We start from the raw sequence: 22,120 nt of genomic DNA, 5'->3' as shown, positions 1-22,120 counted from the left end.
GTTGGGCTCTTGAATTGAGATGTCCCTTGAGTGTAAATTACATACTAAGTTTTGAAGACTTAGTATGAATTAAAGCATATAAAACATTGCACTAATTTCTCCTGGATTACATGTTGACATGGCAATCTTTGGATATATTGAGCTAAATAAATTACGAAAATTAATCTCCCTGGTTTTTTACTTTTTAAAAATGGCTACTAGGAACTTTAAAATTCCACGCGTGGTCTGCATATTTCCACTGGACAGTACTGGGACGGGTGTTAGAGGAAGAGGCCCTAGGAAAGAGTTTCTGAGGAACATCAACATGTAAGGGAGGATAGAGGAAGAGGAGCTGCTTTTGAAATTGTTTGGTTGCCAGGAACAGAACCCTTCAAGTTAGCTTAAACTAAAAGGGGAGTTTATTGGGAAAACTCAATAATACTTAACAGAACCCAGGAGCAGAAAGTGCTTCCAGGGCTGATGATGGGACCTGGAACCTACTAGGAATCTGTGCAAATGGTCTCAACAACTCTTTATCGGGGCTCTTGTGGCCTCGTTCTCTTTTTCTCTGCACATCCACTTTATTCTCTCCCTTTAACGGGCTTTCACTGCTCTGCCTGCCAGCCCAGGCTATTGTTACCTTGCCTTCCCATGGGGAGGACCTAGAGACCATCTAGAGCCTCCATGTCTCAAATCCCAGTACTGGGGAGAACATCTGATTAGCCCAATTTGGATCAGGAGTGTCTCCTGGTCCAGTCAGTCACGATGGATGGGGAGTCATGGCACTGTCTGGCTAGTGGGCAGACCTTCAGAGAGGGGCCGAGGGCAGGACAGCTAAGTGACCACGGTGGCATTGAAGGGAAACCTCAAAGGAGCCTTAGAAGATGTGGCTGGAGGACGGTGGGAGCTGCAAGCCATGGCGTCCCAGTAACCAAAGGAGGAGGGCGTGACTAGTAGGGCCAAATCTGCTGAGAGGCCAAGTGCGAGGGGGAAGGAGAGGTGACCTCTGGATTCAGCACAGGGAGGTGGCTCATGCCCTTGGGGAAGCAGGGGGGAGGGGTGGAAGCCAGAGTGCAGTGGGGCAAGTCTGAGGCTAGAAAGCCGAGGCAGGGGATGCAGACTGCTTGGTAGTGCAGTTTGGATAAGCGGGGAGGAAGAGGTAGCGGGGCTTTTGGAGGGAGAGGGGGAGGCCAATGAGGGTTGGCTGGTTTTTGTTTAGATGGGAGAGGCCTGAGCCTGTTTAGCTGGTGATGGGAAGGGCCAGGAAAGGGCATGGGAGAAGCCTGAAGGCGAGAGACCGAGCAGCACTCCACGGGAAGGCTGACCCTCCCGCTGTTTCCAGAAGGAACCCTGGGAACACAGTGGCAGGTGGCAGGTGGCAGCTAGGGCTTCGGTTTCCTCAGTTAACCAGGAGAGACGGTCGTCTGCTGGGTCAGGGGCTGACGTGGACTGGAGATTTGAGGCCAGCAGGGGCGGAGGACCAGGACGGAGGGGCCCCGGCTTCTGTCTTTGGCTCCCTCCGGCTTGTTGCATTGCCTGCTCACATGCGCGCTGGGACACGTAGAGGTCTGGGTGGTAGCTCCACAGACGCGCACCCCTCCGCGCACGCGCACATGCGCGCACACGTGCCCTTCAGGCCGGCTTGTGTCCCTGCGTGCCCGGGCCCGGTCAGGGCACGCTCGCCCGTGCACGCACTGCCCTGTCCCCTTCTCCCAGCCCCTCCTTGAGCAGCACGACCGGAGTTGTCTGTCCCTGTTTATTGAAACCTCCCTTCCTGAAGGCTGATTTGGAGAAAGGGGTGGGGGGCAAGAAGGGAAAGCTGGTTTTTGTCCTGGGTGCCCAGGACCCAGCCCGGGGGTCCAGGGGCTCAGGGGGAGGGGCCTGGGATAGTGAGAAAGGGCTGGATAGTGGAGTGAGAGGGCCTGGGCTGCAGGGGGCCTGAGGCCGGCAGTGGAGGGGAGAGGCTCGTGGCAGCCACCCTGGCCTGGCCGGAGCTGGGCCACGGGCCCCGGTGGTGGAGAGCCTTCACCCGGACTCTCAGAGGACTTGCTCCTGGGAGCGTGAACCTGCTGGGGCTCCCCCACCCCAGGTGCCCAAGGAGTCCCGGCGCAGGGACCTGGATGAGGGCAGTCTCCGGAGGGCAGGGAAGGGGGTTCCCGGTGCCCTCAGCTGGGGCGCAGGCCTGGTCCACGAGGCTGCAGGGGAATCCTCTGGGTTGCCTTCTCCGCTTCTGTCTCCTGCTCTGCCTGCCGTGTCCACTGGGACCTGGGGGCGGTGAGAGGCTGGGAAGATCCCTGGGCCCAGGCCTGCTTCTCCGGGGAGGAGCGCTGCCGGGGGCCAGGGGCAGCAGACTGACCGGCTTTCAGCGTCTTCAATAGTCTCTGGCAAGGGCTGGTGGATGGTCTCAGGCAGGAAGAGGGTGGCGCCGGCTCCCATGAGGGTGGTGGTCCCGAATATGAGGTTGGGGACGAAGGGCTGCACCTCTCCCAGGATCATCACCAGCGGGGACACCATGCTCCCCACACGGGTCCACAGGTTACTTAGGCCCAGACCTGTTTGCCTGGGAGGGTTTGGAGCAGGGATCGGCAGCCTGTGTGACGGGGCTTCTTAAAGGACAGTGCTGGGGCCCCTGGGCAGGGGGCAGGAGGAAGCCACAGCCCCACCTGGCCCCGTGTCGTCCGCGTGGGCCCGGCCCTAGCCCCACCACCTACCGGATGACCGTGGGGTACAGCTCGCTCGTGTAGAGGAAGAGGCAGTTGAAGGAGCTGGCCAGGCAGCCTTTCCCAACCACGGCCAGCACTGTCCTCAGGATCTGCATATCTGCAGGGGAAAGAGAGCTTGGTGGGCTTTGGGGCTTGGGAATACTCGAGTGTTCTCATGCCTTAGCAAGCCTTCCCAGGCAGCCTTTTCTGGACCAGGTCTTGCCATGACTACAAACCCAGGCGATCCCTCTCACAGTCCGAGAAGGGCAGACAGAAAACAGATGACTGTAAGTGGCATTCTCAAGACACGAGGCCAGATCTGTCCCTGCGTCGTCTCTTATGAGAGACCTCTGTAAAGTTTCAGTATTGGGAAAAGCTTTGATCTGATAACAAGAACTCTGTAATGGGTCTTGTCTCCCTTTTTTCCTTTGGCTGCTAGGAAGCTCAGATCCAGACTTAAAGCTGAGTAACAACCCCTCTGCTATTCCTAATGTTTCACATGCTGGTGCCCTTCTGTGTTTGTATTTTCCCTGACTCTTATTCCCTAATTATATTTTGTTGTTCTTTCTGTCCTAAGATACCAAAAATCCCTTTGAAAGGATATGTAGCATCCCTGTAAAATTAAAGTGGATTTTCAAGGTCATGTTCAAGTAAGTATTGGGGTCTTTCTTCCTTTTTCTTTTTTTTGGTATCAGGATGGGGATTGAATCTGGGACCTCTTATGTCAGAAACTGGCACTCAACCACTGAGCCACACTGGCTCCCCTGAGTTGGCTTTTTCATTTGTTTGCCTTCAGGAACTGAACCCAGGACCTCCCATGTGGGAGGCAAGTGCTCAGCTGCTTAAGCCACATCAGCTCCCTGGGGTCTTTCTTGAACTCTGGGCTCTGTTGTTTCTCCATCCCAGCTCACCCTCTGCAGTGGTGTAACCCACAACATGCCTGGTCCCAAAATAATTTCTTACACTGTCATACTTTGCCCAGTCCAAGTTAGATCAGGAAAGGAGCTTCAATATCATCTAGTGCAACTGAGTTATTTTCTAGAAGAGAGACCTGAGACCCAGAGAGTTGCTCAAGGCAGCACAATTAGAGGCAGAGCCAGCAAACCCCAGTCCTTGGCTCCCCACATCTCAGCCTGTGGCAGCCTGTGCTACCCACAGATATATTGACCTGTGTGGTCCATCCTCCTCCACAGGGTTCTGGGGTAGCCTCAGCCTCTCACCTGAGGGCACAAAGGTGAGAGCCAAGATGGTGCCTCCTGCCAGGAACAGGGCAGCAACCTCGCTGGTTCGCCGGCCCAGGTGGCTTATGGAAAGGATGATGATGAACTTGGCGGGGAGGTCGATCCCGCCAAAGATGATCTGGAGGAGGTAGATGTTGGCTCCAAATTCTTCCACGGCCATGGCCACACTGTAGTAGGCAAAACCGGTGGTAAACCTGAGGAGCAGAGAAGGATTGGTTGGCGCCTGCAGGCTGGCTGGGGCCTCTCCCCACGCTGGTCCTCGGCTCACCAGGAACAGGAATGGTTTCATTTCTTGTGCCAACTGAACCCAATCGGTAAGGGATGCTTGAGAGCCATTTTGAGGTCTCTGAGACTGTGGCTGGGCTCAGTAAGGAAGTGCTGTGATTGATTTGTTATGTCTGACTCAGGCATGGATCTAGACAGGTGCCACGTATTTGACTCCTGAGAATATCAGGACTAGAAGGAATCTCAGAGACCAAAGGAAGCAGAAAATGATATCTCAGGAGCTACCTGACTAGGACTTTAACCTTGGGGGAGGTAAAAGTCACGCTGTCCACACGGGTCAGATGCTTGCCTCCCCCTCAGAATTTTGGGACCCCTGTTTCCCCCTTTTTTGATGCATAACTAGTTGCTTTTTTCCCCTTAAAAAATTAAAATATAGTTCACATATCATAAAACCCACCCTTTTAAAGTGTAAATTCTGTGGTTTTCGGTATATTCACAACATTGTGCAACCACCACCACTATCTAATTTTAGAACATTTTCTTTTATACATGTATTTTAAAACCTTATATTGGAATATATGTACAACTCAAAGATTTCCCTTTCAAAGGCTGTCTAGACCAGTTGGATCCTATATGCATGGGGGTGACTGATAGAGAGGGACCCCAGAACCAGGACACAGAAGGTGCTTTGAGGATACTCTGGAATGGTGGACAGAAGAGAAGACTAGGAGAAAGAGTTTATGTCTTCAAGTCTGAAGCCCTGAGGGCCAGCCATGCTCTACGGAGTCCAGAGGGCAGAGTTGGACCAGTGGGGAGCAGAGGCAGAGAAACTCAGCATTGGGAAACTGTCGTGGCAGGGGAGTGAGCAGGTGAAGGGGTTGGAAGCCCGTGCCTGGTGAGTAGACCTTAGAGGGAAGCGGACCCTGAAGGCTGGGTCTGGGTGCGGGCAGGGATGCCACAGATTTCTGGGGTTGGGGCTGGGCTGGGGTGGCCCAGGGCAGGGCGTTACTTGATTCCTCTTGTAGATGCCCTGTACCATGCCTTCTGGGGAGTCTGCTAGGGGTCTTGTCCATCACCACTGCCTTGGCAGAGGTGCTGGAGAGTAGTCAAGGAAGGGCAGTGGGTTACCAGCTCAGGGAAAGACAGAAGGTCACACGGCGCAAGACGGGTGTCCGGAACAGGTCGGCTATGCTGTACTTGACCTTGGCCGAGGATATCTCCTTCTGCAGGTTGAGACTGAGCTCCTTGGGGCAGAGGAGGGGGAGGGTGCTGTTAGTGACAAGCCGGAGAAGAAGAGAGGGAGGTGCAGGCCTGGTGCCTCCAGAGGAGCTAGCTTAGGGGATCAGAGATGACGCAACCTTGGAAGCAGGGGAGACAGAGGCAAGTGGAGGGGACAGCTCAAGAGCAGAACTCAGGCAGATGGCGATCCCCAGGGCCCCTACCTCCAGGCTGAGCTTTTCTCCCTCCTCCTTCTTGCCATTGATGGCAGCTACCCGCCGGAGCACCTGCAGGGCCTTCGAGGTCTTTCCGGACAGGACCATCCAGCGTATGGACTCCGTCAACCACCTGGGGACCAGGGTCAAATCACGGTGCCTCTTTCCCACCCCAGAACCCCCTCTGAGAGGCCAGGAGACCATCACCAGCCAGGGACAAGGGGGAGGCAGCCCAGAAACTTGAGCTGCCTTACTGCAGATTTCCTGGAATTTAAACATGGCCAAACTTGGCACCTGGGCTGCCTGTGGCCAGCACAAATTCCAGCGTTCTCTTCTTCCCCTTCCAGAAGAGGCCTCCTTCTGCCCCCCACCTGGGCAGCTTGTTGTCTTTGGGTGTCTTCCTTAGCTAGGAGTCCTGGGCCCTCAGCCAAGGCAGGTGGGGCCTGGAGAGGGGACGGCTTGTTCGAGGTTGGATAGGTGGAGGGTCCTGCACCTTCAGCTCCCCAGCCTCCCCAGGCCTATATTCCCAGCCTCTCCCGGGAAGAAGGGGCACTGGGCAGGAGCAGTCCAGGGGCAGTGTGGGAAAGGGGTCTGCGTCTAAGGTAGGGTTGGGGCCTTACCTAGGGAATGGGTTTGAGGACTTTTTGAGTCTCCTTGCAAAGGACAAGCTCAGCTGGGTTGGGAGCACAGGACGGGGTGTTCCCAGTTGTCTTGGGATAGGCTGGTGGGCAGTCACTTCCACCCTTCCATACCCTGCTGCCTGGGCTATGCCATTGGGGTGTTGGCTCGCCCTGAGTTGTCCCTGGGGCCATTAGGTGATGAGGAATAGAAGAGGCAGAGGTGTGGGGAGCAAGGGGTGGTGCTTGGGGAAGACCTGGCTCCAGGGAGGCCCTCAGGGCAGTGCACACTGGCCACCTGGCCTCAGACTCCTGTCCCCAGCTGATGATAGCAGCTTCCTGGACCTACTGCTCCCACCTCCCTATCTTGGGTGCTCTGTTTCTGCCCCGCCATCTGTTGCACCTGCTTTCACCAAGATTACCAGGCCTTCCTCCCTTACCCACATCCAGGGCATCCACTCCTCCCTCCTTTCCCTGAGAAAAGAGGCTCAGAATGGGCGAGACTTGTCCAAAGTCCCCCAGAGAAGGGGTCTGAGCTCTGCGGGCCACCTGTCCTTCTTTCACCTCCCATCTCTGCTCCTTCTCGGCTCCCATCCCGGGCTGTGGGTACCCCGCAGGCACCTCCTCAGACCCTTCGCCCTCGTCTCACTCCCTTACCCTCAGGTTGGAGCATCTATCCTTACTTCCGAGCTGAGTTCCCAACCCAGTTCTGTCTCTTTTTGTGTAACCTTGGGGAACCATTTCATTTCTCTGGGCCTTGGTTTCCTCACCTGTGAAATGGGGACCAAAATGCCCCCTTCTCACGTGGATGCCACCAGGACCGGAGACAATGGAGGCCGAGGCCCCGACAGCCTCACACATGGTAAATACTCAGTATAGGGTTGCTCCAAGGCTTCATTTCTTTTGCTGAGCTCATCCATGGCACGTATGAGCTTCTGGACTCACCTTCTGTCTCCAGTGTATCCTCAGGGTCAACCTGTTGCTAGGGAACTCATTTTCCTTCTCAAAGGAGCTCTCCACCCCACTACGGGGCTCTGACTGAGGCTCCTTCATTCTCCTCATTGGGGCTCCTCATTGAGCTCTCCTTCCTTTTTGACCTCAACCCCACAAGTCCCCCAATTCTGCTAATTCTTCCTTCAAAACATCTCTCAGATTGCCCCCCAGCCTCCTCCTGCCTGTATAGTCCCCTCCCTCAAATCTCTCATCCCTACCTTTCATCTCGCCCACTTGGGTCTGTCCTTCTGGTCTACCATTTCACAAACGAAATCTTGGTCAGAACTTGAACCACCACTGTCTCCTCAGTGGCTTCCCATCTCCCTCCACCTGAAGGGGAGGCCTCCCTAGCTTTCTGAATTCTCCACAGCCTGGCCCCCTCCTGTCCACTTGAACTCAGTCAGTCCCCCACCCCCAGCTGCAAGCAGCCCCCCAGTGCCCGCTGGATGCCCGCTCCGCCTTGCAGCGAGCTTTGCTTGCACGGTCCCTCCTCCCTGGGAGGCCCTTCCCTGACCCTGGGGTGTGGGGTGGGGCCCCGGGACTCACATTCTGGGCCAGGCATGGCTCCCCCTGTTTGGCCTCGGTGGGCCTGAGCAGGGAGGCGGGGGCCACGTACCATGACCACAGGAAGAAGACAATGAAAGGAGCGGACACAGTCAACTGGAGCCAGCGCCACTGGAGGATGATGTAGGCCAGGCCGAGCAGAATGAACTGGCCAATGGTGTAGCAGTAGCCCAAGACCAAGGACAAGATGGGCCGTACCCGGGTGGGCACCCACTCCATACCTGCAGGGGGAGCCCGGGGGCCAGATGAGTGTCCTGCGGGGCGCAGGCACCTCCCTGTGCAGGGGCGTTAGCTCTTGCTGCCCGGTGGCTGCTTGACTTGGTCTTGATGTGCCCAGGGTTTGTCGTCCCTGTTTTACGTGGCCGAGGCTCAAGGAGGTCGGATTCCAACCTAGCTCTGTCTGCCTCCCCAACCCCTGCTTTGATCACTGCCTCTCTGATGGGAAGTAACTTCCCCTTATTTTGCCTCCACCTCTTCACCAGTAAAATGGTAACAATAACACCACCTGCTTATGGGCAGGGGCTGAAGATGACCATGGACTTGGCGGGGTGCCAGGCCCGGGGCCATCCTCAGCGTTGATAGCTGCTATGATTATGTGGGGCCTTGCTGCTAGGTCCAGAGGGGGGTGTCTGAAGGTCCTGTGAGAGGCAGCACCTTGACCAAGGGCACAGGGAGCCCGGGGTTGAGCCAGGCCTTGAACTCCACAACCTGGGCTTCCAGGTGGTGCTCCTCAAAGCCCTCTTTCCCTGCCCTCCAGGCAGCTCACTCAGGATGACGGTGCTCATGACGATGCCCGAAACGCAGCAGCCGGTCAGGAAGCGGAAGGCCATGTAGACGGGGAGGCCAGGGCTGAAGGCAGTGACTGAGCCACTGGCTGCCATCAGTAGGTAGCTCAAGGTCAGGATGGGCTTGCGGCCAAACCTGCCGCTCGGAGGAGAGGAGGGGCCGGGTTAGCCACAGACAGCCTGCCAAGGCCAGTGACTCTGCAGGTCCTGGGTGAAGGGCCAGACTCCCCCACCTCCTAAAGAGTCAGGAGGGGCAGATAATTCCCTCCCCAGACAGAGCTTTGCTGATAATTGCTGTTTTTCAAGAAGTTTGCAATTAGAGGTTAGAGTTAATGAGTGATCTTCTCTACCTTCACCTCCAGTTTAGCTGCCTAAGCAAGGGTCCAAGGACCATCCGTCTCTGAGCAGTCACTGTGCTGCATCAGAAAACCCGGAGGCTTTCTCCACCTGGGTCTGGGGAGGCTGGAAGACTCAAGTTGTAAAGGCTTTGGGGCAAAGAGAAGGCTGAGGCCCAGAGAGGGACACAGAGAGAGGTCCACCCTCCTCCCCACCTCCCCTAGGCCTCTGCCTCTTTGGGGATGCACGGGGGAACAGAACAGGGCAGAGTTGTCTTGGTGGGTGGTGTTTCCTCTTGGGAGGCCCCGACGTCTCACCTGTCGGATAGGTCCCCAAGCACGATCCCTCCAATCAGTATGCCCGCCATGTAGACAGACTGGGCCAGATGCTTCTGTTGGCTGGATTGGCACACCAGGTCCCACTGTGCAGAAGAAATGTCAGGCCAACCTGGCTCAGTTCAGACCAGCCCTCTCACCCACGCTCAGCCTGTGCCCTCCCCACGCCCACTCACTCTCCCCCACACTCTCACGTGGCTTCCCTGAGCCTGGCCCTCCTCCACCTGCCCCCCGCTGAGTACCATTTCCCTCCTGAGCGAGGCCTAGAACTCCTTGTGCCTGCCTCTAGCTGTTTGGTCTTTCACCCAAGGTTTGGCATGACAGCAATCCTCAAGCATGTGCGGCCTGTCGTCTGGCTCAGAGATCAGATCTGTGTCTCTCCTTAACCTCCTCTCTTGTCACCTCCAAGCTGGCCTGTGTCCCGGCGAGTCTCTTCTGCACACTTGACCTCACCTCTCTCCTCCACGGGGATATCATCTATTGTCCCCACCTTCTCCGTCTCACACCCATCTCAGATCTCGCTCACTCTCTCCTGTCTCCTCCCCTCAGCATTTGCATGGGCCCAAATCTCTCCATCTTCAGCCGTGGCATTCCCTCCTACATCAACTCCATTTCTCCCTTCCCTTCAAAGCCAAGCCTCTTTCTACACTTGAGATCACCCACATTCTCATTTCCCACTCATTCCTCGATTCATTCTCCTCTGGGCTTCTGTCCCCACCGCTCCACTGAAACTGTCCATAGCCACTGTGGACCTCTTTTTCACTAAATCCAGTAGAATCTTCTGTGGCCTGACCCGACTTGAACTTTCAGTGGCCACTGACACTGCTGACCTCTCCTTCTGCCAGGTTTTCTCCCACCCTACGCCACTTCTCCTTTTCCTCCTTGGACTTCTTCCTCTCTGCCTGTTTCTTCTAGAACCTCCTCTCTCTGTATCTTCTTTCTCTGGGCAACTCCATCTATGGCTCCAGTTTTACGACAAAGATGTCAAAGCTCTATCTCTAGCCCAACCTCGCCTCTGGCCTGGAGACAAGTATATCCAGCTGCTGACTTGAAAACTCCACCTGGATGATACCACATGGGCATCTCAGACTTAAGGAGACTCATCAGTCCGTCCCCTTGAGGTCCCCATCTCAGTGACTGGTAACCCCTCTTGAGTCCTCCTTCTCTCCCATTCCACTATCACACCACCTGCCAGTTTCTAACTTTCTGATATTTCTTAAACTTGGGTTCCTCTCTCTAGTTCCACTACTGCTGACTTAGTGCAGGCCCTATCATCTTGTGCTTGGATTAACAAGAACAGCCAATATTCTGTCAGGGCTTGCTACATGCCCAGGCACTGTTCTTAGCACTTTCCATACCTTAACTTTCATCCTCCTAACAACCCTGTGACGTAGGTGCTACTGTCACCCCCATTTTATAGACGAGGAAGCTGAGAGCCAGAGAGGATCACTGTAACCACCTTCTGACTGGACTCCCAAGCTTCATTTCATCTTACCTCCTCCCATCCATTCTTCCCATGATAACCTGAACGGCTGCCTGAGATAATGCTCTAATCAGGTTCCTCTCTGGCTGAAAGCATTCACTAGCTTCCTTTTGCTCTTTGGGTGAAGAGAAAGCCCTGTTAACATAGATGTCTAAGGCCCTCGAGGTCCTGGCCCCTGCCTACCCATCTGGCTTAACCTGCCAATCCTCACAAGCACCCTTTGCTCCAGCCAGCCTGAATTTCTTGTGTAATGAAGTGGATGATTTTATTCACTAGAAATGCCACACAAGATTTTTTGGGGAGAGTAAAACAGTGTGTGGGGAAGGACCCCACATTTAAGGGTACTCTTTCCACTTTCCTCTGCTGAAAGTGAGGGAGAATGGGGATTAGATGAAGACTTCAGGTCCTCCAGTGGCCTCAGAGTGATCCAGCTTGGCCAGCAAACCCTGGCGGTTCCTCCTGGCTGGGATAGGAGCCTATGTGGTGTGTGTGTAGGGGCAGGAAGAAGGCAAAGGGCCAAGGAGGAAGTGAAAGGAGTATGCCATGGACCTTTAGAGAAGACTTTTGGGACTTTAGAAAAAATCTAAAGTAAAGGCATACTGTTCACCTAAATTCATTTTCCCCTTCTTTCATCAGAAGAGCACATTTCCCAGGTGACCCTGAGCTGGGCAGGGCCACGTAGTTCTGGACAAGAAAATGTGAGTGCCTAAGAGGGAATCCCTGGCCTGGGTTTGCATACTTTCTCCCTTCCCATTGGCTCTAATGGAGACAACTAGAGGAACTCGGGAAGCCATGTGTTGAAGATGGCAGAGCTGCTGTCAGTCTGGGTCCCTGAGTGACCCTGTGGAGCAGAGTCACCCACCAGCTTGAAATACTCACCTTGGAACTGTTCCATGAGAAAAAGAAACACTGCTATGTTCTTTTAGCCAACGAATTACTCTGGGCTCTTTTGTTATGGCAGTCTAGCTTATCCTAATACATCCCACAAGAATTTGTAAATGAAAATGTGATTTTTCTCCCAGCCTCCAGGAATATTTAGTGCCATATTACATCGAAGTATTTGGATCATGAGAAGGTCAATGTCAGATGCACTTGGATTAGTTTACAGATGCTGCCCTGCTTCACTGTGAAACCAGATATGCTGGGTCTTTTTTTCTACTATGGGACTTCTGATGGTATAGCCTTTCGGTTAACTGCCACAAGCCAGTTTCTACCAGAAAATTTGATTTACAAGAAGCACCATTCCTGGGTTGGATCTTGAGTCAAGTTTAGAACATGTGCAAGTATTCATAATGGCCTACAAGCCCCTGCAGGCTCCGTTGCCATGTTACCTTGTTATTCTCTTCTCCCATCTGCTCCTACTCTCTCCTGTGCACATGCCACTCTAGTTGCACTTGTCTCCTGACCATTCCTCAAACATGCCAGCATGCTTCTACCGCAGAGTCTTTGCATGGGCTATTCTTTTTTTCTGGAATGTTCCAACCAAGATAGCTACTTGGCTTGCTCTCTCGCCGCCTTCAGTTGTTATATTCTCAATGAGACCTTCCTTGACCGTGTTACTTGAAATCGCAGCCCCCAGCAGTCTCTATCCCCTCCGCTACTTTGTTTTCTTTGCAGCATGTAATGTAAACCAGCAGGCATACTGCATATTTTTTTTTGTTATTCATTTTATTTACTGTGTTTCTCCCCCAGGAAGGCAACCTTGATGAGGGTAAAACTTTTGATCTGTTTTGTTCACTACTGTACTCTCAGTGCCCAGAACGGTGCCTGACTCATAGTTGACATTCGATAAAGACTAGGGGAATTGAATGAATGAACATTCTACAGAAAAAAGAGAGGGCTGGAGAGCCTTAGTGGTCATAGACATGCGATGTCTAAGTGAGAAGGAATAAGGTCCATGCTCCAATTGCTGATGTGGAAGATTGCCTTGCCTCCCTAGGATGAGTATCTCTCAGTACAGGGCTTAGGCTGCACATGCCGAATACACTGTCAGACATCAGTGAGAAGACGAGGGTTTTGCTTTCATGAACGTAAACTCTCTGCTGGGAAATGGTAAAATGAGGTTTTGAGACTCAGAAGGAAAAAACGATTTATGGTTAAATATCGAAAAAGATTGGACTTCAATTGCATTCCAATTTGCTGTCAGAGATTTCACAGTTAGTGAACCTCCCCAGGGCTGGTCAGAAAAATGTGGCCACGGCCGCCCTTCAGACCAGCGCAAATTGACGGAGTGCAGAACTGAGATGCTGAGAACTCTGGGGGAGGAGAGAAGATATTTGGAGAGAGTTTTGCTCTGTGTGTAGTTAGCTGTACAAAGCTTTCGAGAAGACTCTGTTAAGAACACCTCTAGCAGGAGGTTAGATTATTCTTCAAGATGAGGAGAGTTGGATTTGTGTTTCCTTTCCTCATGACTCCACGCACAAGCTGGGGTCCTAAGATTTAGGCCTCGATTATACTAGAGATTCTCTAAAAGCTTCATGCTCTTTCATTCCTCCTCGCTCTTGTACCTGTGAGCTCCTTATTCCAGTAATGTTCGCCAGTCTTTTGACACTTAAATTGAGATCACTTTTTTCTGAGTGTCAGGCTCATAGGTGATCTATAAATTCGTGAAATGGATACATGAATGAAAAGCATGCCCAGACTCCCGGGTTTGGTTCGGGGGCTCCTCATTTCTCCTTCCACGCCCCACTTCCCGTCCTTACCTCCAAGAGGGAACCAATCACACTGCAGTCTGGCTGCTTATTTACTCGCCCGTCTCACCCATAGCCTGTAACCTCTCTGAGAACAGAGACCGTCTCACTGGACTTTTTATCCCAAGGGGCTCACAGAACAGTGGGTACATGGTAAAAGGTCATATTTGTTCAATAAATAATTAATGAGTGAACAGGGCTGGGGTTATTATACTTATTTTCCTGATGAGGCTGAGAGGGAAATGTAACTTGCAGGTAAGCTGAAGGAGCCAGTCCCTCAGCTTCCTGGTGCATCTCTCACCCTTGGCATGGCTGATCTCATCCCCACCCAGCTCTTGGCAACTCCAGTAGAGTTCTTGCACCCACTCTCCTAATCGAATGTACTTGGCTCCTTGAAGCAGAGCCCAGTGTTTCTGTCTGTAAAATGGGGATGATAACACCTGATTCACAGGGTTGAGGTTGGAGAGGAAAGCTGCAGCCCAGGTTCCACATCCAGCAGGTGCTCCCTCAGGGCCCACAGGAGAGCTCAGACCCTTCCTGCCTGCAGGCGCAGGGACCTCCTGGGTCAGGGGATCAAGGTGGGCTAGAGAGGGGCTCACCCTGCATCTGGGGGCTCGCCAGTCGGATTGGTGGCTAGGAATGAGGGAAGGGATGGATGGCAGGGCTGAGGGTGGGCAGGTGGGGATGTGAAGCAAGAGTGGAGCTGAAGAGCAAGAGATGGACAAGAGGTCTGGGAGCTGGGCAGCCTGGGGATTTGGGGTGAGGTGGGGGAGGTCGGAGGTGGTGGCGGGGAGTCCTCTGGGGAATCTTCCCGGGGCCTGGGCTGGCTTCTGGGAGGCTCCACTGTGCTGGCTCTGGGCTTCTCCAGCAGCTGCCCCAGGGCCTGCAGGGCCCACGTGGGAGACTGAGGCCAGGCCCAGCCCCCTGAGGGCCACAGGAGGGGCTCTGGGATCCCCAGACCCAGCTGGGTCCCCTGAGCGCTGAGGGTCAGTGGTGTGGGGGGCTGGGGGCTCCCACGCCCTTCCTGAGTCCAGGGCCCAGGAACGTGGCTCGCCACGCTCTCCAGACATCTAAGAAAGGCCTTTGTTTCTTCCAAATGAGCTAGTAAAGCTCCTTTTGAAAATTCCAACCTTGCTTCTGCTGAACCAAAAGAAAGGAATGTGGGACCACCCCTGCCAGGAAAGCTTAGGGGGTCAGAACCGGGAGTGGGGGGATGGGTGCCCCCTGCTCCCCCTGCTCCCCGTCAGACCCTATGCTGGGCTCACTCAGGATGCAGCTTGGCCCCCCCTCCGTGAGGGAGGGCCTTATTAGCCCATCTGGTAGGAGAGGGCACCGGCCGTGGGGGTGCAGCCTCTGGCCTGGCCGTTTCTAGGAGAAAGCAGGTGGGGTTCGCTGACGACTGGAGGCCTGGTGAGCCAGGAACAATGTGACTCTCCTTTTCACTCGTGGGGAATCCCCTCCTCTCCTGGTAGGGCCCCCCAACCCCACCCAGCAGCTGACATCAACTGCAGGCTTTGTAGGTGCCAGGCTCCGTGCTAAGTGCTGGCCTCTCATTCTCTCCTTTCCTCCTCACACTTGCTCTCTGAACCCATTTTACGGATGAGGAAACCGAGGATTCTGGGGGTTGTGACATCCCAGGCAAATGGCTGAGTCAGGGTGAACTCTGGTGCTTGACCCTAGTTCATGATCTTGTACTGTCTGTCTTGGACACAGCCCGTTCCCTCTACCATGCAGGGTCACCTGGACCCAGCTGGTTGTTTCATGGCCCTGCTTTCCTCACTGCCGTCCTTCCCATCCAGAGCAAGCTCATCCAGTCCCCGGCCTCCACGCTGGCGCCCGCCCCGAGGCATGGCCCAGCCACTGTCCTGCCTTGGTGGCCCTGGCGCTGGCTGGCCCTGGTCTCCAGGGCTCAGCAGGGACCCCTCTCATGGGATCTCGTGGCTGAGAGTCCCTAGAGAACCAGGCCTGGCCCGCAGAAGAGGCGCAGTGCCCTATGGCCTGGTGAACTCCTGTGCTGGGCTGGGATGCAGAGTCACACTGCCTCAACTGCTGAAGCGAGCTCAGGGAGCCCAGCTGTGAGGAATGGAAATGGATGCTTCATTGGGTTGGAGGCCTGTAACCTCTGCTCTTGGCCAAGCTCCCTGGAGCCCAGGGCATGCCCAGAAAGGTGTTTCCTGCAGTCAGCGGTGTGTGTGTCCCTCCTGCCAGGCTCTGAGGGGATGTCCTTCCTTCAGCATGGCCTGAGCTCCTGAGAACCACCTGGACCTGTATTACAGAGGTAGGGGCCACAGGCTAGTGGGGAGGCAGATCTGTGAATAGGCCAGGCCCCCCAGCACCATCCCCAGAGCCAGGGGTGCACCGCAGCCTCACACATTGCGGGTTGGGGGTTGCATGATCTAAGGAGCCCGGCTGCCAGGGTTTGAATCTCAAATCCACCATTTATGAAATGTGGCGCCTTGGGCCAGTGACCCAGGCCTCGGTTTCCTCATATGTAAAAAGGGGATAATAGAGGCGCTAACCTAGAGGGCTGTTGTTGAGGTCGCATGAGTTAACATGAGCAAATTGCTTAGAACTACGGGACTCGTGGCAAATATGCAGCAAATATTAGCCATGATTATCATTAAATTGCTTAATTGGTACAGAGCTTAATTGGCGCAGAGCTTCTCATGGGGGTGGTGGAATGGTTTTGGTAATAGATGGTGATGATGGGAACACAATATTGTGAACATGATTAGTTATATTTGAAAGTGGTTAAAATAGAAATGTTAGGTTGTGTATATGTTAACAGAATAAAAATTAAAAAGCCAACAAATATAGAATGTACAACAGAAACAGCAAACCCTAATGCAAATTATGGACCACAGTTAGTAGTGTAGTTATACTAATATTATTTCATCAATTGTAATAAAAGTACAACATGAATGCAAAGTGCTAAAAATAGGGAAAACTCTGTGTGTGTGTGGGTCTATGGAACTCTTTACTTTCATTGAGACTCTGAACATAGATTGCCCTGGATTCAAATTCTCCCCCGCCAGCTCCTAGCCATGTGCAATCTGGGAAAGTCATGGAACCAGCCTGAGCCTCCGTCTCCTTATCTTTCAATGGGAGATGATAACGCCACTTCCCTGGCAGGTCCTACATCTTCCAGGGTTCCAGGACCCCCCACCTAGAGTGCTCTGAAACACAGCCCTGCTGGGGAGGCAAAAGCCGGCCCCTGCCCTCAAGGGGCTTGTGGTCGCTGACTTCCAAGAGGAGATCCCAAACCTCTGTCTTTGCTCATTGCTCAGCTGCCTCTTCCATGAGGCCACGTTTAACTCCTCTGGTTCCTCCCTCTTTCGAACCCCCATAAGCATGTATTCCCTGGTACCTTTACGGGTTTTTGCTTTAAACTCCGGCTCTGAAACTGACAAGCCCGCCTGCTGCTGGACAACCACTTCCTTCTCTGAGTCTTAGTTTTTTTTGGTCTGTCAAAGGAGATAAAGTCGCCTTCGGCAGAGCGTTGTTGTGGAAACCACACGAGGCAATCACCGCGAAGCGGCCTGTTTCTGCTCCTAGAAGATGCTTGACCAATGTTAATTGCCCTTTCCTTGTCTCCACCCGTCATGACCCCTTCTTGGCCTGGCGGTCCATTGAAGAGCCTGACTTAACTGTGCTATTCCCAGGGACGGCAGGTGAAAGAATCCGTGAATAAATGAAGGAACGAATGAACGGGAGGAGGCGCCCACGTGGGAGTGCGTGAGTGGACGAGACATTTCCTGGGCCCCCGTTCCCCACGCCCTCTACCCTGGGGTCTTGGCACAAGCTGGAATTTTCCTCTTTCCGGGGCTGGCTGATGCTCATCTCAGCTGCAAGTCCCTTCTTCATGGACTCTCCTCCACTGCCTGCCTCGATACCAGGCCAGGGCCAGGCTGTAGTCTAAGGGCTTCTGGGAGGTTGTCACTTTAGATTTCTTTGTGGGGCACTTTCAGTAACTGGTGTCACCCCCTGCTAGACTGCAGGAGCGGGGCCGGTGCAATCGTGGTTACCCAGAGCTCAGCACAGCACTATCTGAGACTGGCCCTCTGCTGCCTCTTTGTTGAATGCATGCGTGGACTCTGAGCGTCAACGAGAAACCAAATTTCTTGGGCGGTGTGCGGATGCACCCAGCCCCTTCCTCTTTGTCCCCAGGGACGCTCACCTGCCCAGCCCCCTACCCTGTCCACCAGCGGTGCAGGGCATGGAGGGGCGTCTGCGGTAAGCAGGGCTGCAGGGTGCCACGTGGCAGGAGAGGGGCTGCATACCTCTGTCACGATGGTGTCCCTGGTGCCGTTGTAGACCCAGCCATCCAGGCACGGCTCTGTGGCCGCCTGGGTGTCGTTGGGTAGGCTGGCGTTGGGCGGCTGTACGAAACGGAGGCACCTCTCCGACTTCCCATCCAGGCCGGTGGGGAGCAGCCAGGGCCCCGCGGAGGCGTTGGGGGGTGGGCGGCAGTGGTGGGCGGGGGTGGTGGCGGTGAAGATCTGCAGGAGGCTGTGGTTGGCCAAGCCCAGGATCGGGACGCCCAGCAGGAGCACGTTCACCACCTGGAAGCGGCCCATGCTGCCCACGCGCTCCAGGAGCTCCGAGAAGGTCATGGCGCTGGCGAGGTGGGTCCGGGCTGCGGGCAGGGCACAGGCCAGGGAGAAGGGCACGTGTGTGGATGTGGGATGGAAGCGCAAGGGTGCATGCGTGAGCTCAGGTGTGGAACAGTGCATGGGTGGATGCTCAGGTGTGGGTGGCCACAGGTGCCGATGGCCTGGCTAGAGGTGAGATCTGGGGGTGAGGGGCGTGTGTCTTCAGGGACGTATGGGCATGTTTGGGGCGGGGCGTAAGGGCACAGCTGTGAGCGTGTGTGTGTGTGTGAGTGTGTGTGTGCTCAGGCTGGTCACATGCTGCACGCATGGGGCAACGCCGGCCTCACGGGCAGGGACCAAGTGTCCCAGTCTTGGATGTTGGCCATGCAGGACCAAATGGCCGGAAGGGGTGGGGCGCTGGCAGAGCCACTTGCCCGTGGGACGGGGACTGCTGGCTTTCCCAGAAAGGGCCCCGCGGGTCCCCAGAGGGCGTGGGGGGCTTGGCTAGTTGCAGGCGGGAAGCGGGGCCTGCGCTCGGCTCTCCGTCCCTCCTCACCTGGTGGCCGGTCGGCTCCGGTGGGGCTGGTGGTCGGGGCGGCTGCCACCTGCCTGGTCCCCGGGGCCTGGCAGCTGTCGTAGCCGTGCAGCTCAGCTCCAACGAGCTGTGTGTGATGCCTCGGAGGGGGCTTATATAAGGCGTGAGCTGATCCGCAGGCTAATGTTTGACTTTCTCCCGAGAATGAGCGGATAGGCAGGGAGAGGGCTGTGGACCCCACCGAGCCGGGCTCTCAAAGGGCTGCCTCAGCAGAGGGTGGAACGGGGGCAGGAGGGAGCCTGGAGGGCTGCTGCCTGCACCGAGGGACAGGGGGCCTGGGCAGGCCCACCCCAGGGGAGTCTGAGCCCTGAGGGCCAGTGTCTTCTAGGACTTGTGGCTGGGAACAGCCAACGGGAGGGGCGCCACCCCAGGGTGTGGGTACCTTCCCCCCCCACCCCCCCGCCCCCCCCCCGTGCCTCCTGAGAAAGGACCCCTAGGGTTGCTGCCTCGGAAAAGGGTGGGGTACACCCAGGGGAAAATGTCACCCACTCCTGCCTCTGAGCACTGACCCTGCTAACAGCCCCTTCCATCCCTAGGCCCGTGGCAGGCTCCTCTTCTGAGCAGCTGCTTCCCTCTGGGGACAAACTGCAGTTCCTACGGCTTTGTTTTTTCCCTCTAAATGTTCTTTTAATTATATAATAATGTGTATTTGTTGCATAAAATTTAGGAACTGCGGACAACCCAAACCAAACCAGACATCTCGCTGGTGTTTGGCTGTAACTAGTGCACCCCACTTCTCCCCGCTTTAACCCTCCCATCAGCCCTGCTACTTATTAGTCTAGCATTATAAATCAGAAAACGGAGGCGCAGCGAGTTTAGTAACTTGTCCACGGTCTCCCAGGCAGTAAGTGGCAGGGCGGCTCTATGCCCACTTCCGTCCTTTGGAGCCAGCGTTTTCTGCTAAGTCTACGGGACACCACAAGGCATTGCCTCTCCCTCAGCAGGGCCGCCTCGCCCGGCGGTCATCAGCATCTCTGGCCCGGTTGAGTTCTGCTTCTGTGCCAGGGGCCCCTGGGAGCCGCTACATCCCATCTGCTGGGGTGGGGGCTGCGGAGAAGCTCACCTAGGCCGCCCCTTTTGGTAGGGGAGGCTTCCCTTTCTCTTCCTCTGTCCCATCTCCACCAAGGCGCTATCCAGGCCTGAGGGCTCAGGCCGGGTCCTCCCCCCTTCCTCCCATCCCCTGCCCAGGGCCGGCCCAGCCCCTCCCCTCCGCTCCCCACCTGGGCCCAGCAGTAATTGATATTCTCCGAGTGGCCTGAGGCAGGGTGAGATCCGGAGTCATCAAAGGGAGATTAAATTATGCGCCCTGGCAGCCAAGGGGATGTTTTCGGAGGTTTTCCACAGTGAGGCTGGAGGGAGCTGGGCTGCCGCCCCAGCCCCCTGTCCTGGGCAAGGGCCCTGCGTGAGGTTTGCCTGTGCCTGACTGGGCCCCCGGATCCTGGAACGTTGTTCGAGGAGGCTGGCGACTCCCCGCCGAGGCTGCTGGACTTGAGCCAGAGTCTATACTTGTGCACGCTGGCCGGCCAGGGGCAGCTGTGCTGGAACGGCACCCCCCGCCCCGTCCCCAAGGCGTGTGCCTGGAGTTGGGGGACCTCGTTGAGGAGTTCTATTAGCCAGCCCGGGGGGCGCTGTGGCAATGCCCTTGCGATGTGACCTTGGCAAAGCGCCTCCTTCAGGGCCTCTTGTTTCTCTCCACCAGATACAGGATTTTGGTTTAAAAGCCCCAGAAACCTTTTACTTGAACAGCGTATTAGGTTTATAAGATCAATGTATAAAGCAGACAGTGAAGTGGGAAAGAAGGAAGGGGAGAAGCATGTGGGAAGAACTGCCCTCCCGCAGCTCGTCCTCTCTCCAGGTGGGCAGGGCGGGGGGTGCCTCCTTTGCAGAGGCTCCCCCGAGTCCAACACGAGGCGATCCTAAAAGAGATGGGTTGAAATGACCGTGTGTGTGTGTGTGTGTGTGTGTGTGTGTGTTAAAGAAATGATGCATTTGGGAAATCTTACATATTTTAAATTTTCTTTCTCTGCTTTTCTCTCTCCCTCTTTCTTTCTTTTCTTTTTCCTTCCTTCTTTCGTCTGAACTCTTCCAGAGTCTCCTTTAAACTGGATTCAGCCCGTTTCCCCTGGTCCCTGCTAGCCCAGAGGCCTCGTTTTACATATAGAGAAACTGAGGACCCGTGAGGGGAAAGGGCGCAGATCTGATTCACAGCTTCCATGCACCTTCGCAGAGTAGACAGTCTTTCTAAACCTTCAATTCTCTGAGGCAGGGGAGGGATTGGGAACAGGTGGGAAAGGGAAACCTTATTTCCTGGGGGAAGTGGGGGCGTCTGGGTGTTCTGGGTGATTACAGCGGGTCCCCACTGAATTTTCTCCAACACTCTTATTTGCCCGTCTGTCCATCCATTTGTCTGTCCATCCATCTGTCCATCCATCCGCCCATCCAATGTGTCTCCCTGACCTCGTGTGTATGAGCCCCACCCTCGGAACTAGGGTGCCTGACCCCCTCCTCTAGGCTGGTTGGCAGAGGAGATACAGCAGTCCACAACAACGACAGGACCAAGGAGACGGACTTCAGTGCCACAGGAGAGGTCCAGGGGCCCTCAGGGCAGGGAGAGAATGATCAGGTTTGAGGGGTCAGATCTAGGTCGTTACCTCAAGGAGGCAGCATCTGCACTGGGCTTTGATGATTCGGAAGATCAACAGATAGATTTAGGGAGGGGCCTGCAGACCCGGGGAGCAGTCGGGGAGGCCAAAGGGCTATTTTGGGGAAAAGCCTAGCGCTCAGGTGGCTGGCGTTTGTTGAGAGCCTATTGGGAAATGGGAGGTAAGTTTGGAGAAAGAGCTTGGGCTGAACTTCCCTTCCCACCTAGGACATCTCTATAATGACCCCAGAGGTGGTGACAGTCCCTGGCTTCTCTGTCCCCCTGGGCATTGGGATGGGAAGCTCCTTAAGCTTGTATCCCATTGAAGCCAGCTAGCAAGATAGGGAATCAATAGACCTGGAACCTGGCAAGAAATCCACGTGGACATCAGCAACCCCAAGAGGGCTGCTGGAAACCTCTCCCCAAGATTCTGCCATTCAGAACAAGATTTCCTCCAGAAGCCAGGAGAAGCCCAGATACTCCCCAAGGACTTTACCGTTGGGCCCTCCTAGGGGGCTGATGGGTGGTAGTCAGTCAATACAACAAACAGCTGGAACTCCTCCCCTGCCACCAGCAAAGGGGTGGAATAATTAATGGTTCAAAAAGCAGGCACAAAGCCTGAACTCACTCTCTTGCCTTTGCCCTGTCTGGGTGCCTGTTGCTGCCCTCTGTGCCCGGTTCTTGCTGGTTTTTCCCCTGCCGTGATAGCCATGAAAGTAAAACCTGGGCATTTATAATCTATAATGGGGAATTGTGGTCTGTAAATCAACCCACTTCATCACTTTTCAGCCCTTTCCTCTCTACCTGGGACCCCTGATCTGTTATTTTCTCCTATTTCTCTTCCCTCCCTACCTGAATAAATTACTGGCCTAAATCCCATGTGCTCTTGAAATTCATTTCTGCAGCATA

The 22,120-nt window shown here is 55.0% G+C and overlaps 1 protein-coding gene across 1 annotated transcript; it reads right to left on the bottom strand.

Moving 5' to 3' along the window:
* Positions 1–1,721: 1,721 nt before the first annotated feature.
* LOC101433061 (organic anion transporter 3) lies at positions 1,722–18,653 on the bottom strand. The gene is made up of 11 exons (XM_004449216.4): positions 18,532–18,653; positions 17,664–18,019; positions 9,193–9,296; positions 8,521–8,675; positions 7,807–7,975; positions 5,590–5,713; positions 5,276–5,391; positions 3,902–4,116; positions 2,691–2,799; positions 2,336–2,539; positions 1,722–2,244 (listed from the first exon to the last, which is right to left on the bottom strand). The coding sequence occupies exons 2-11, from the start codon at positions 17,994–17,996 to the stop codon at positions 2,145–2,147; spliced, it is 1,629 nt and encodes a 542-aa protein (XP_004449273.2). The 5' UTR covers positions 17,997–18,019; positions 18,532–18,653; the 3' UTR covers positions 1,722–2,144.
* Positions 18,654–22,120: the final 3,467 nt, after the last annotated feature.

This window comes from Dasypus novemcinctus, chromosome 10 (assembly GCF_030445035.2).
Source record: "Dasypus novemcinctus isolate mDasNov1 chromosome 10, mDasNov1.1.hap2, whole genome shotgun sequence".
In the NCBI taxonomy this organism is placed as follows: Eukaryota; Metazoa; Chordata; class Mammalia; order Cingulata; family Dasypodidae; genus Dasypus; species Dasypus novemcinctus.
This window is presented reverse-complemented; position numbering and strand designations above follow the sequence as displayed.